General features: G+C 40.1%; 1 protein-coding gene across 1 annotated transcript in view; it reads right to left on the bottom strand.

Moving 5' to 3' along the window:
- The window catches only part of IMPG2 (interphotoreceptor matrix proteoglycan 2), a 51,782-nt gene extending 38,206 nt beyond the window's left edge, over window positions 1-13,576 (bottom strand). The window contains exons 1-3 of the mRNA XM_041422441.1: window positions 13,504-13,576; window positions 11,850-12,095; window positions 1,033-1,199 (exon numbers count right to left, since the gene is read on the bottom strand). Coding sequence (XP_041278375.1) covers window positions 1,033-1,199; window positions 11,850-12,095; window positions 13,504-13,576 — 486 coding nt within the window. The remainder of the gene's footprint in view (window positions 1-1,032; window positions 1,200-11,849; window positions 12,096-13,503) is intronic.
- Between the last annotated feature and the right edge of the window lie 29 nt (window positions 13,577-13,605).

Genomic DNA, 13,605 nt, shown 5'->3' with positions numbered 1-13,605 from the left:
AAACCTACTCTCCATTATCCACAACAGTTTCCATATTCACCTTCCTTAGTGCACATTCCTAGCACAGAAGTCCAATAAAAAAGCAGGAAGGGGAAAAAATCAGTGCATCCACACTGACGGAACTTACTCTAAGGAGTTACACATTTAAGACTTATAAATTCCATAAAACTATTCATCCATTAGCTTGCAAAAGTAATCTTAGAGAAGATACATACGCTACCACACATTTTAAGAAACCTTTTATCCAGAGAAATTAAGATATCTATTGTATCTCAGATGAATACAAAGTTAAGCACTCTATTTTAATATTCATAAGCTCCTGAAGGTACATCTTTGTATTTCATCTGAGACAGGCTTTTTTAGTTTGACTTAATATTTATTTTATTTTCTTTAAGCTAAAATAAACTTGAATCAACAGAAAATATACCAAGATATTCTGTATTTTTATTGACTTGTTTTACACTTGTTGTACACTGATTTTAACCTGCAGCTTCCCATGGCAAATTACCTAATATTATTTATTGCGTTCATAGGACACCAAAGTTTTTACATTTATAACTACACTCATTTCAGTCGGGCAGAAGTGCACAGACATCACAGACCCGTAGAACATCCAACAGGCAACTATGCCATAGGACTTGATAGAACTACAGCTTGGAAATTCCTGCTCCCAAGTGCCATTTGTGCTGAAGGCACCTCAATGTGAGCACAGAGCAGGGAGGCTGCTACACACCCCAGAGGAAAAGACACCACAGCCTGGCTCACGTTGTGGGTCTAAACACCATCTACTTGTCAGAACACCTCTACTGATCACAACATCTCTTCATCATTGCTGCTTTCCTCTGCATTGGATCACCCACAAATTTGTTTTGGAACTGATCTCAGAGCTACAGATCTCGGAGCTGGAATACTCACGCCTGCCTGTTCTGAGGGCTCTGTCCATCACTGCCAAACGCAGCGCCAAAGGTGCACGTTGCAGTGGGACACGATGCCCTTGCCCATGAGAACACTCCAAGCAGCTGCGGCACCCACCTTCACAATCAGGCTCCGGTGCTCCTCAGACTGACTGAAGTTGGTGCCCATTTCAAAGATGCTCATCATGCCCTCCTCACACAGGCTCATCCAGGTGTTATATTCTTCACGCTCCGGCAGTCTGTCCCAGAACGTCTTGAAGACCTCCCAGACTGTTTCCTGGCACACTGAAGGCACAAGAAATGTCTGGTGTTAGTACAACAGGAGTGCTTCTGCGGCACAAATGGCTAGGCTATTATTGTCCTAGTGTTGCAAGCTTTTCAGGACGTTAACACATGGAAAACAGCAATCTGACATCCACGTGTAATCGAGGAAAGCACTGAAATGAAGATGTGGTGGATCTTCCACACTCATATTAGCTCTCTCCATGAAAAACAGTATTTCCACTGAATGAAACTGCCATTTGATCAATGAACTGAATTTTTAGAAAACCTAGAAAAACAAAATACTATGGCAAATGTCCTCATAGAAAGTAGAGGTGGAGCTTAAGTTGTAAGAAAGAGGGTGGCACTGATCAAAGTCTAGTAAGCTCACTCAGTAACAATTCCTTCAGATTTACCTTTACACAGAATTTAAACACATTACAGAAATTAAAACTGCATTCATAATTCAAAAAAACAAGGCAGGATGATTACAAAAGAATATGCTACTAAATAAGCCAATCTCTAACAGTACTGTATATGTTCACTGAGAAAAAACTGGACAGCTCTGAACAGTCAGCCTGAGCACTAAGGTCTAACATCATATACTACAGTGCCCACTTTAACCTCCCAACCTTGCACATGCTCTTTTTGCTAATCAGAGGCAGTTGGTCACAGGATGCTCAAGCAATAACAACTCTGTGACCCAGGATAACTCAAAGAGAGAAAGACTTATGGGATTTTCTTTGCGTCCCAGAAAAGTGCAACATTAAAAGGCAAACTCTCAAAATCATTCATACCAAATGCCATCCTGGAGGAGTAGCAGACAAACCTGCTTTTTGGCCTTAATCTGATTTCACTACTTAGACACACAGTTCAGCAGAGAAATGCTTTACATTCTGGGAAAGTCCTGACATCACAAGCAAGCCCTTACAGGAGACTTTCTAGCAATAGACTAATAAGTCTATTGCTAGAAAGCCATTTTCTTCAATCAGCTTTAAAGTTAGCTCTGGACTGCCAAACACAGTACCTTGCTGTTATTTCTTCTCTATGCTTTGTTTTCCAAATTCCAAAGTTGTTTAAAGGTACACATGTAAAACTTAACACATAGATCACATATGGAAACATTTTTATTCAACCAAGAGATGGACATTTTTCTTAAATGCAAAGGCTTTACGAATAACAACCTTAAGGAATGTTTCCTATGCAGCACCACCCTTAAACCTGAGCTGACTCTGCCACACTGGACAGAACCATGCAGAAAAAGTCTTTTTCTTCACCCTGAATTTTAGTTTATCAGAGCAGTTGAGACCATTTCTCTGTTGTGGAACTCTACAGATACAAAGACATTTCTCATTTCCATGCCACGCTCCCAGGTTTATGACATGGAGATTAGTATTGTAGCTCATGTGGCATGCGTGACCAGAGAACAATAAAATCCCCAAACTCTGCATTATTAACTGTCAGTATTATATTGCTGTTCTAGCACCCCTTCAGCATCTAGGCAGTTAACTTGATCTGTAAAACACACTAATTTGGAAAGTATTATCCATGTTTCCAATCAGTGTATGCATCTCTATTAATAATCAGAAAGAAATAGCCAAATTGGCAAACATCTACGGATCATCCCACATGTCCCGCTCGAGTTTCACTTGCAGACACTTTGAGGCAGAGACCACATTTCCATCTGACCTCTGCACAAACCTCAGGCAATGGAGCCACAATCCTGCTCTGGGATTTCTGGTTCCTGCTGGAGTACTAATAAGCTTCCTGAAGTAGAGTAACATCTGAAATATTCTCTCTACCATCCCACTTGTAAGAGCTAGGCATCCAGGAAAAGACGAAGTCTAGTTTCAAACCCAAAAGCCTACACTAAGGAATATCACTGGCTCACGTTTCTTTTGGTGGTACTTGTATCCTACAAACTTTTCACTCCCGGTGCCACATTGTGGAGCAACAATCCTGCAATGAGATTACTCCCTGTGGTTGGGGTAAATCCTCAGCAGACTCGCAGTAACAACTGAAGCCACAGCAATGGCTTGGAAACACATTGCAGGGACACTGTCTAATCCTAGAGTTTTCAAATACCAACAGGCAAAGGACTGGCTTTGCAGTTGCAAGTAATTGAAGATAATTTTCCTTAATGCTCTTAAACAAGTTTAAAATAAATGTGATGAGACAGTGTCTTGCCTGAATACAAGCTGCTCCCATATAAACAGTTGTTCCAATCGGCTCCCAATAGATTAAGGATTTTCTGTGTCCTTTCATTTGGAATTAGACACCCCACTGAATTCCAGCAGCAAAGGCTTTGTGCCATCTGTGGGCTCCAAGCCCATTAATTAGACCTAAGCTCTCAACACAGCCATGTATTCTACAAAAGGAGGAAATGAGATGGGGATAAGGAGTCACATTTTGTCCTCTCTAGCCTCTCCTATCTAGCTGCTTCCACTGAGGTGAGCAACAAGTTCGACAACATAGTGCAAATTCCTTCTGTGTTCTCCTCCATCCACACAGTCAGAGTGTGTTAGTTCTGACACACAGGGAGGGATTAAAAGCTCCAATCAAACATCTCCCACAGCTGCCATTTGAACACCTCTGTTAGCTGTGTTCAGGAAACCACACCCTCAGCCTTGGTGAGCTGCTTGCCAGCACAATAACCCCGCACCCCCTTGTTGACACTCAGTCCATCCTCTCACTGTTGTTTATTCCAGCTGGCCAGATTGCTTTGCAGGATAACAACTCCAGGCGGTAAGGGCTCAACACAAGAACCACCCTCAGATGTGTTTACCTATAGGGTGCTCAAGAGTAAATTAATGGGCTGGCTAAGGCAGACTGACACAAAACTGTTCTCTTTCTTTGTCATAAATATCTTCATTGTTTTACAGTTAGAAGAGAGTTGCCATTTCACACAGAGAGAGAGAACAACACAATTTATTCAGTGTGGTTCAGTTCACACACATGTAAAGAAAGAGACAAGCACAATTCTATCTTCCACCTCTCCTTCAGGAATGTCAAAAAGGGAGCCAGTTCTCATCTTGACATGGCCACCCAGGGAACTGAAAAGACACTACCCTCACAGTGCATTTAAGCTGGCTAAAAAGTGTGATTGACCTTCTTCTAACTTGAAGGTGGAGCCCACTCTGTGATGGGTGAGGGAGGTTTTTCAAAGTTTCTCAAATTCTGGAGAACTCCCATAAAGAAAAATGTGTTTTTCATTAACTACATTTTAAGCATTGTGAGACTGTAGACAAAAGCTGGAGGCACAAAACCAAAGTGAAACAGGACTTGACTGAAAGCTTCAGGTAATAACTTCCTTTTTAAAATAATTCGCTGTCTTTCCTTTCTGTCCTTCCAGAAACTTGCCAGTGTCTATGTCAAATACATTACCTAGATATGCTGACAACAAATGAAACAACTTTTAACTAATATTTAAAATAGCAACTCATTCACACCTAAACAGAAAATGAAACAAAATAAGAGGCAGGGGGACCAAAAAGTTGACCACCGAGCTTTTCAACTAGAAATGCTACTCTGAGTTTTAAATATAAAGCTTTTAAAGGAGATAGAGAATGGGGGGAAAAATTGCTGCATGAGAGCTTATAATAAGTTGCCATGAGCCCAATTATTCAGAGTTACTATTGAAGCTGCTGGGCAGGCATTGCATTATGATCTTTCCAGGACTTCGTTTTCAAAGACTAGCTACAAAATTCTTAAAAAACAACAAAGCAGGCAGTCCGGCCAGCATGAGGAAGAGCTGCTGAGCAGACCCTGCAGCACTGCCACTGCCACCTGAAGGGCAGCTCGGCCCGCGGCCATGTGCGAAGAGCTGCTCTTCATGGCTGGATCTCACACCAAACTTTCACTGGCCTGCTACAAGGGCACAGATATGTGGGACAGCATTAGCCACACCAGCCCCTGGAGGAGACAGGATTTGTGGTGAGGCCTCTAATCCCCAGCAAATAATACTGATTAAAAGCATCATAAAATCGAGATCAATCTTTTAAGGCAGTGAGTTAAGAGTCTTGAAGCTACACGTGAGTGGGAAGGTAAACTCTCCTGGAAAATTGTTTCCTTCATTCCATGGCTGCAGTAATAAATAACTTGTATTTTTAAGTTAGTTGACCACTCAGCTACCTTGCAATTTTCCTCCAAAGAATTCAAATGTTAAAAAAAGAATGAAGGCTTATGAGAAGACAAACTCCCTGCTACAAGAGCTGTGGTCAGGTCCAGCTGACTACAGGAAAAGGAATAGTTATGCTGAAGACATGTAACTGAGTGGCACAATACACCAGAATTCAAACCAAGAACGCAAATCATACAGCTTGGTTGCAGTTTGTCTCCAAAGTATATTTTGCATGCATAGACTACATTTTCCATGTACTCCATCCTGAAAAGCCTCACAAGTTAGAAGTCACTTAACTCATCACTGAGATAATCATCTTCAATGTGAAAGAAGGGCTAGGAAAAAAATTAAAAGATAGGCACATTTGGTCCATGCCCTTGTTCAAGCTTCTACTGAGCCAAGTGTCACAGACACTTGTAGTAAGCAATGTCTTAACCTTTAAAGGCCATATTGGGTTTCAAAGGATGCTTCAGGAAGCCAGACATATCATAAAACAATTCCAATGGGAACTGTCTATCAGCATATCTGCTTCAAAGGCAGAAAATCCCAGCCCTTGGCAGCTTATCTACTTCAAATGCAGTGTCTATGCTCAAGTAATACTCAAAACTGATAGTAAATATCCTGAAAAGCTTAAGATAATTATGTTTCAACCCAAAAAATTCCTCATAGGTAGACACAAGCTCTTTTCAGTCCTACTAATTTACAGAAATGAGAAAAAAAAAGTTTATTTGAAGCTTCTTTTCCTAAAGGCATTGTCACTGTTTCCAAAACCTCCAGCTAAGATCTATGACGTGATTAGATGACCTTTCTCTTGCTCTGAAATTCTCCAGTCTGGCTACCCCTCATGCACCTGGGTAGGAGAGAGCATCCTTGTGGCTCAAGCTGTACCACTGGGGATGCATTTATCTCTCCAGCCAGAGACAATTAGCCTATTACACTCAGTCTGTGCTCAGGGATTTCTGAGGTTAACAGAAGGGGCACCACATGACAGCACTGAGCACCCTGTAGGGGGTAGGGTGGCTTTCTGGCCATTTCTGTAAGTGGGCAGTGCTGGAACTTAATCCCAATTAAATCTCATTAGTACTTCTTAAGAGTTGAATCGTCTGTGGTAGCTAGGAGCACTGAATCAGGCTGAATATTCTATTTTGAGGCAATGTGAGACCAACTCCTCGTCCTCCCTAACAATTTCTGCACAACTGAACAGCTTAATTGCAGAGGGGTTTGATGAAGACCATAGTCACAGGGACAGACACCTCCTAAGAGGTCATTGCTGCGAAGGCTTTGTTAGCATTTGTTAAACAAATTAATACACACATGCAGAGAAATCACTCAGCTATTTGCTGCTGTGTATAGCCTGTAACACAGCAACCCTTAAACAATATACAAAACAAACAAGGCGTTTAACTGAGAAAAGACTTGAATGTGAATTAGCTAATTCTTGTGAAAGAGTTTAGAATTGAACATTTACATACTAAACTCCAGCACATAAATTATTCTCACCAATAATATTTCAGTAAAAACTAACGAGTGCCCTCCATGGACAATGTCAAGTTTCTTAGAAGCATATGCTGGTGTCTAAAAATTCAAATGTAGAGGAGAGAGACCTTCTACAAATAAACTTCAGAAATTCATTGCTGGGTATGAGGTACATGTAATATGTGCCCGGGATGCAGGGGAAACAGGGAAAAAAGGCTCACTCAGATAGATCCTTTATTTAATGTATGGTTTTTAGCCAGGTACTTTTCATTACTTTTGGCTCTTTCGTCATTATTAGCAAGATCTGAATAACTTGTAACATTATGACTTCAGTTATCAAATTGAAACTTAACTCTTGACTATGTTCATGTGCAGAAAATAACACCATTATTTCTAATACTTCTGTAAACAGATTTTAAGGAACCAAAGAAAGGGGGAAATGAACAGGCATAGTGCTATGCCCAATCTAGGGATTACATTCATGCATAGAATTTGATTCCTGAGAAACAGGAATTCTTTCCAAAGTTTAAAAATGTCCCTGTGTCTCATCAGCCACGGTTCACTGCAATATCATCTATTTCCTTGTTTGGTCAGTATCTTTAAAAGCTATCCTTAGATGTTTGGCTTTATCTGAAGCTCTGGCTGACAAGAACATTTCTGGCAGAGAGACTATCTGATCTACTCATGTACAAAGATCAGTGCCCACAAAAAATTTAAAAAATGTACTCACAACATACACTGAATAGTTTAAGACAGAGGGTCAAAGTAGGGAAAAATTGTAAAGAGAATTTAGGAAAGGTAGCCACCAGAGTAATTACATCTCAGAGGTGGCAAAGAAGCATATTACCCTGAGCTGTGCTGACAAAATCCAGCAGCCCAATTAAGAGGCATGAGATAGCATGGCTTGTACTGCTTACCCATCTTGTAATCCTTATAATGTTTCTGTTTTACATGCTAATTCAACTTCTAAGTCTACTACAATCCTCTACCAACAACTTACCCAACAGAGAATGGACAGAGTCACTGAATAGTTCACATAAGGTGACTGGTCACAAAAGACTTGGTCTGAGTGGGTGTGGCTGTTTTTACCATAATAAATTTTATTTATCTATTGCTCAGGCTACCATTTCCCTGTCAGCAGTAAAGAATATCATACCAGACACTAACATGTACAGCCCACTCACTGTCTGTAATCCCACTATTAGATTTCCACAGCATTTTTTTTGTACAATCTCCAGCTGCCATTGGACACGCTGTGTTTGGCACAACAGTCTAGCAATGAACCAACCACCATTACATTTACATGACTCTTCCATCAGCAACCATAACATTACACCATTTAAAAGGAAATCAGTCAAAAACACTCTAAGACCCAGCCTACAGGCTTACAGTACCCAGTCTGTAAAACATTTATGACTAATTTCCATCCCCACATTCCAAAAAATTAAATACAAAGTCAGCCAACAGCAGCAACTTCCATACACAGCTGCAAGAGATACAGAGACAGGGCAGTACAGAGACAATCATAATCCAGGATTTGTCACAAAAGAGTGAAAATAGCATCATCTGCTACTGCAAGACTCCGTTCTGATTGTAGGAACAAAGCAGCACTTCAGAAATTTGTCTTGTAGACTGCAGGTGTAGAAAAACAAATACAACCCATGCCGTTTCAGGCTGCTGCTTGTGAGCACCACAGTAATAAAATGACCACCAATAATCATACCATTAATTAGACTTTCATATGTTGAAGGGTGATACTGCTGTTTTATAAAACACTGATTTTTCTCCAGATCCCTGAATTTTGTTGTGCTTCGAATTTTTTTAATAGTTTATTATGTATTTATCATATTCTTCATCTTGTATTTTTTTAAAGCTCAAAAGAAAATCCAGATGTTGTAGCCAAAAAAACCCAAAAAGATAAAAAAAAAAAAAAAGCTGTACACTGTTAAGCCTACAGCAATACTACAAAAGCACTGCCTTAAAGCTCAAGACAGGAATGTTCATCTGTCAGTCTCTAATACTTAGAGAGGCTTTTGCCAGCTAGCAAAAGTAAATAAAGCTATAGGAGCTACAGATAGATAATTATATTCCCACTTCTTTCCTTCTAAGGTAGGACACAGATGGAATAAACAATCTGGATAATCAGCACATGCAAACCTTTTCTTATTTCCTAACAACCTCTTACATCACAATACAATCTGCCTGTCCTTCCAATGTAGTGGCATGGTACTGCTGGCAGAACAGCAAAACCAAGGAAAGAATAGACTGTTTTAGAAAGATCCTTTCCAGAGAAAGTATATATTGATATTGAAGACTTTTCTTACTTCAACACATGCAGAATAAAAAAATTAAAAAAATCTAAAAGTACACACTGAGATTGAAAAATCAGCAGATTCTGTGTACATTTATATTTATTCCCTTCTGGGGTCAGTTTTCCTAGTAGCTCTTAGTAGCTGGTCTCTGAGTGTTAAACAGTGACCACACTTTTTCCTAGGATTATTTTGTCGACAGTGAACGATGGGTATCTGGATGGCTACTAAAAACTTGACATATAATTCAGTAGCACTGAATTCAGACACTAGTTGTCCATCAAACCTGCTTTATCACTCCACTCTTCAGCTGGACAAAGGAGAGATAACATAACAAAAGGCTCATGGGTTGAGATAAGGACAGCAAGAGATCACTCACCAGATTCTGTCAAGACAGGCTCCGTGAATTTATTACCAATCAAATCTGAGCAGGACAACGAGAAATGAAACCAAATCATAAAACACCTTCCCCTCAGCCCTCCCTTCTTCCCAGGCTTAACTTCACTCCTGGTTGTCTCTAACCCCTCACCTACAGTGGTGCTGGGGAATGGGGGAGTGGGGCTGTGGTCAGTTCATCACTGCAGTCTCTGCCACTACTTCACCCTCAGGGAGAGGACTCCTCACACTCTTCCCCTGCTCCAGTGTGAGGCCTCTCCCATGAGAAACAGTTCTTTCCTAACTTCTCCAATATCAGTCCTTTCCACAGTCTGCAGTTCTTCACAGGCTGCTCCAGTGTGGGTTCCTTTCATGGGGTGCAGTCCTTCAGGAACAGACTCCCATGGGGTCACAAGTCCTGCCAGCAAACCTGCTCCACTGTGGACTCCCTCTCTATGCGGCCACAGGTCCTGCCAAATGCCTGCTCCAGTGTGGGCTTCCCATGGGGTTCCAGCCTCCAGTGGGCATCCACTTGCTCTGGCATGGGGTCCTGCATGGGCTGGAAGTGGATCTCTGCAGTTCTATGGACTGCTGTGGTCTGCACCACAGGCTGCAGGGAACCCCTGCTCTGGCACTTGCAGCACCTCCTCCTTCACTCACTTTGGTGTCTGCAAAGCTGTTTCTCTCTCATGTTTTCACTCTTCTCTTTCAACTGCAATTGCTGCTGTGCAACTTTTTCCTTCTCAAATATTTTACCCCAGAGGCGCTACCATTGTTGCTGATGGGATTGGCCTTGACTAGCGGAGCTGGCTGTCCTTGGCTCTGTTGGTATAGGGGAAGCTTCTGGCAGCTTCTCAGAGAAGCCATCCTTGTAGCCCCCTGCTACCAAAATTTTGCCACACAAACCCAATACACAGCACATGAACTCTCATGACCTCAGGTCATGAGACTCAGGACATCATTACACACCACCCAATGCTCCTAGAGCAGCAGTTGCTGTTAACAGAAGGAAAATGACAAGTTGCTTGAACCAGACCTTGTGTGAGTTGCTGCTAATTACTCACCTCTACTATTTTCAGAGATCTTTTTCAAAAGTTTTAACTTAAAAGCACTAATGGTAATCACAGTCTCTCTGCTCAAGAAAACCTTGTTGATTGTGAAAGCTGTTAAATCCAGTAAGGAAACAGATGGACTAGATAGATTTTTGGTTCAGTCTAGCATTATTAAGACCTAAATGTGCTTTTTCAACCTAATTTACAGATTTCTTTTTTCTTCTTTACTATCACCCACACCTTTGCTTATTTGGTAATGCCCTAATGTACCCCTACCACAGATAACTGATATGTGACTGCAGTTAAAGCCCATAGTATGTATGGATCACTTGGAACAAACAAAGGATGGTTGAGTCCTCCTGGGTGGAAATAAGAAACTGGCAAAGCCTGTCAAACCATCAGCATCATCATCAGTGTCAAAATCCCTTGCAAGGTGGACACAATTCATATTTGAATGAGGCTGTAAAATCCCATATATTTCCACTCAGGTCTCCAAATACATTGTTTATGTTTATTTTTATGCACACACTAAGCAACTCATGGTTGTCAGTGTTTTTCACTTGTCTAAGTAAATAAACTGTCACCAGTGAGAGGTTCTCTATAGGCAATCAAATCTCATCAAACATGAGTCTCTGAACACCCTTCCTTCTACTCTGAGAGCAGCTCTGTCATTTGCCAGTTCTGTACAGACACATTAAGATAACTCCAAATTGTTTGAATGCTATAACACAAAGACCAGAAAGTGCTGCATGACTGTCCTGTCCCGTTCCAATGCAGTCAGACAGAAGGGTTTGAAATACATCACGTTACTGTAATATTTCATCAAGTGAAAGAAGATGTTAAGGGGAAGAAAACCTTTCTTAAAAGAAAGGTTGCTTGTCTATTGTACTATAGCCTGACCCACAGAGATTGCACATTTTCTACAACCACCCATAGCTAAAAGTCACATGGTTGAAGTGCCAGTGTCTCAGACTTAACTTTTCTGATTGGCCCCTCAATGAATTCTGCTGGCACTTTAAGAACACTAAATAAACCAAACACTGTTAGTTAGCTACTCTGTATGTAGCATCTATTTTTCTTAGCATTCAAATTGTTCTGAGAAAAGATTATTTTAGTAAACAATGCAGTTTCAGGGAGCAAGAGTTCTTATTATATATGAGTGTAGACAGATAGAGGTGAGGTTTTAGCTCAGAACAGCTCTCATAAGCAAGATTATCACAGAAAAGTAAGTTTCACCAGTTATAATCTATTTCCTATGGCCTGGTATTTATTATATTTTAAAGCTTGAACTATTGTTTAATAAGTGAATATTCTTTATCACCTACCCATGAGATGTACTTACCTCTGAGCCTGAAATACTTCAGATGGTTGGCAATAGCCTGCTCAACAGATTCATCAGGGCAGATCTTAACTCCACTGGGAAACAGAATGGACCTCTTCCTTCGTAACTGCAAATGCCTGTGGAACTGCTCAGCGTCCATGATGCCATCAGGCTTTTTCAAGCCAGGAGGCAGAGAAGGGTTTGCCAACTGCCAGTCACTGAGCTGGACATCTTTAGCCTGTCCTCCTGCAGCTGAATAAGCTTCTGCTGTGAAATTAAAACCACACAAATTCCTCAGATGAGATAATGATGCACTCATCACTATCTTCATGCCACTTCTGCGGTCTCTGAAGGAGATTGCTGTGCTTTTTTCTGTCTCTGACTGTGATGTTATAAACAATCTTAAGCTCTTTACAATACCCCATCAAATGATAACGTAGTATGAGGCTCTAACCCTTTGAATTCTAACACCTTGTGTTTAAATTTCCATCTGCCATTAAGCTTAAGACAATGGGACTATATTTGTGAACAAACATGTATTTGGAAGCTTTCAGGGCTTTTCAGAAGTAAAAGAAATAATTGAGAAATAATCATACTCCATACTTTCTTTCCATAACAGATTTTTATACCTTGAAAAAAGAAAGCTGCTTGAATTGACACAAACTTCATCAGTAGAGACAGGTCTCTACTCTGCTAGAGCAGGGGGGAGAAAAGAGGAATAAAAGGCCTCATCAGCTTTATGTTAGGGGTTTCTCAGTGGTGGTTTTATTTTTGTTTGTTTTGGGTTGTTTTTTGGTGGTTTTTTTTTTGTGTGTGTGTTTTTTGTTTTTAATTCCCTCGGTTTTTTTTTGTTTTTTTTTTTTTTTTTTGTGTGTGTTTTTTTTTTTTAATTCCCTTTTACATTAGTTGTTCCACATCATTCCAGAGGAATCTTGAGGAAATAGCTGAGGTAAGAACATGTATATTGAGATTTAGTCTGACAGTCTAATTTTCCACCCTTTAAAGCCAGTTGATCTGAAATTATTTAACTCAACTTCTTTCACTTTTTTCCTAGAAAACATGCCTGAAAAACAATCACAACCAATCATTTATTAGAGAAAACTAGAAATAACTCTACGATATTTGTCATCCATTAAATGATGGGTTTATTCTACAGCTTCATAGTCAGTAGACCTTTGACTTTTATGACTGAAAGATGAAAGGCATGGTTATTTTGATGGTATATTAATAATCAGCTCTGTTGCAGAAGATCACCAGATGGCAGAAAGAACATCAAAAAAGATCTCTAAGGCATACCCCCAATCTTTACCCAAACTGACAGATGTTCAGTGCCCATATGCACAAAACAGAACCTTACTTCTTAATATTTAATACAAAATTAATAAAAGAAAAATGAAAAAATTACCAGCATTTAACATCTCAAAGTTGAAAAAAATTGCCTCCTATACCTACTTCTATGCTCAAAGCAAGAAAAATGTGCAGTTCTACTACCTGGAAAACAGTCTAAGTATTCCATATTTACACTGCTATCACAGCACAGATTTGACCAAACATTACTCTGTATTAGCCCGCTTTGCTACAATTAAATCAGAGAATTAGAAAATAGAATTAGAAATACTACACACTGCCATACCTAAATTTGTAAACAAGAACATAAGAAAGATATCTGCATTACCTGCAACTATTTGAAGATCTGTGTTAATCATTCCCGGAAGGCAAAGAAAGATTTTCCACATGAAGCCAAACATACTTATTTGTGTAATTAAAAAAAATATAT

The sequence above is a fragment of the Onychostruthus taczanowskii genome, unplaced genomic scaffold, assembly GCF_017590055.1.
Source record: "Onychostruthus taczanowskii isolate IOZ18803 unplaced genomic scaffold, ASM1759005v1 scaffold73, whole genome shotgun sequence".
Taxonomy (NCBI): Eukaryota; Metazoa; Chordata; class Aves; order Passeriformes; family Passeridae; genus Onychostruthus; species Onychostruthus taczanowskii.
The sequence above is the reverse complement of the archived record's forward strand: the minus strand, read 5'-3'. Positions and strand labels throughout refer to the sequence as shown.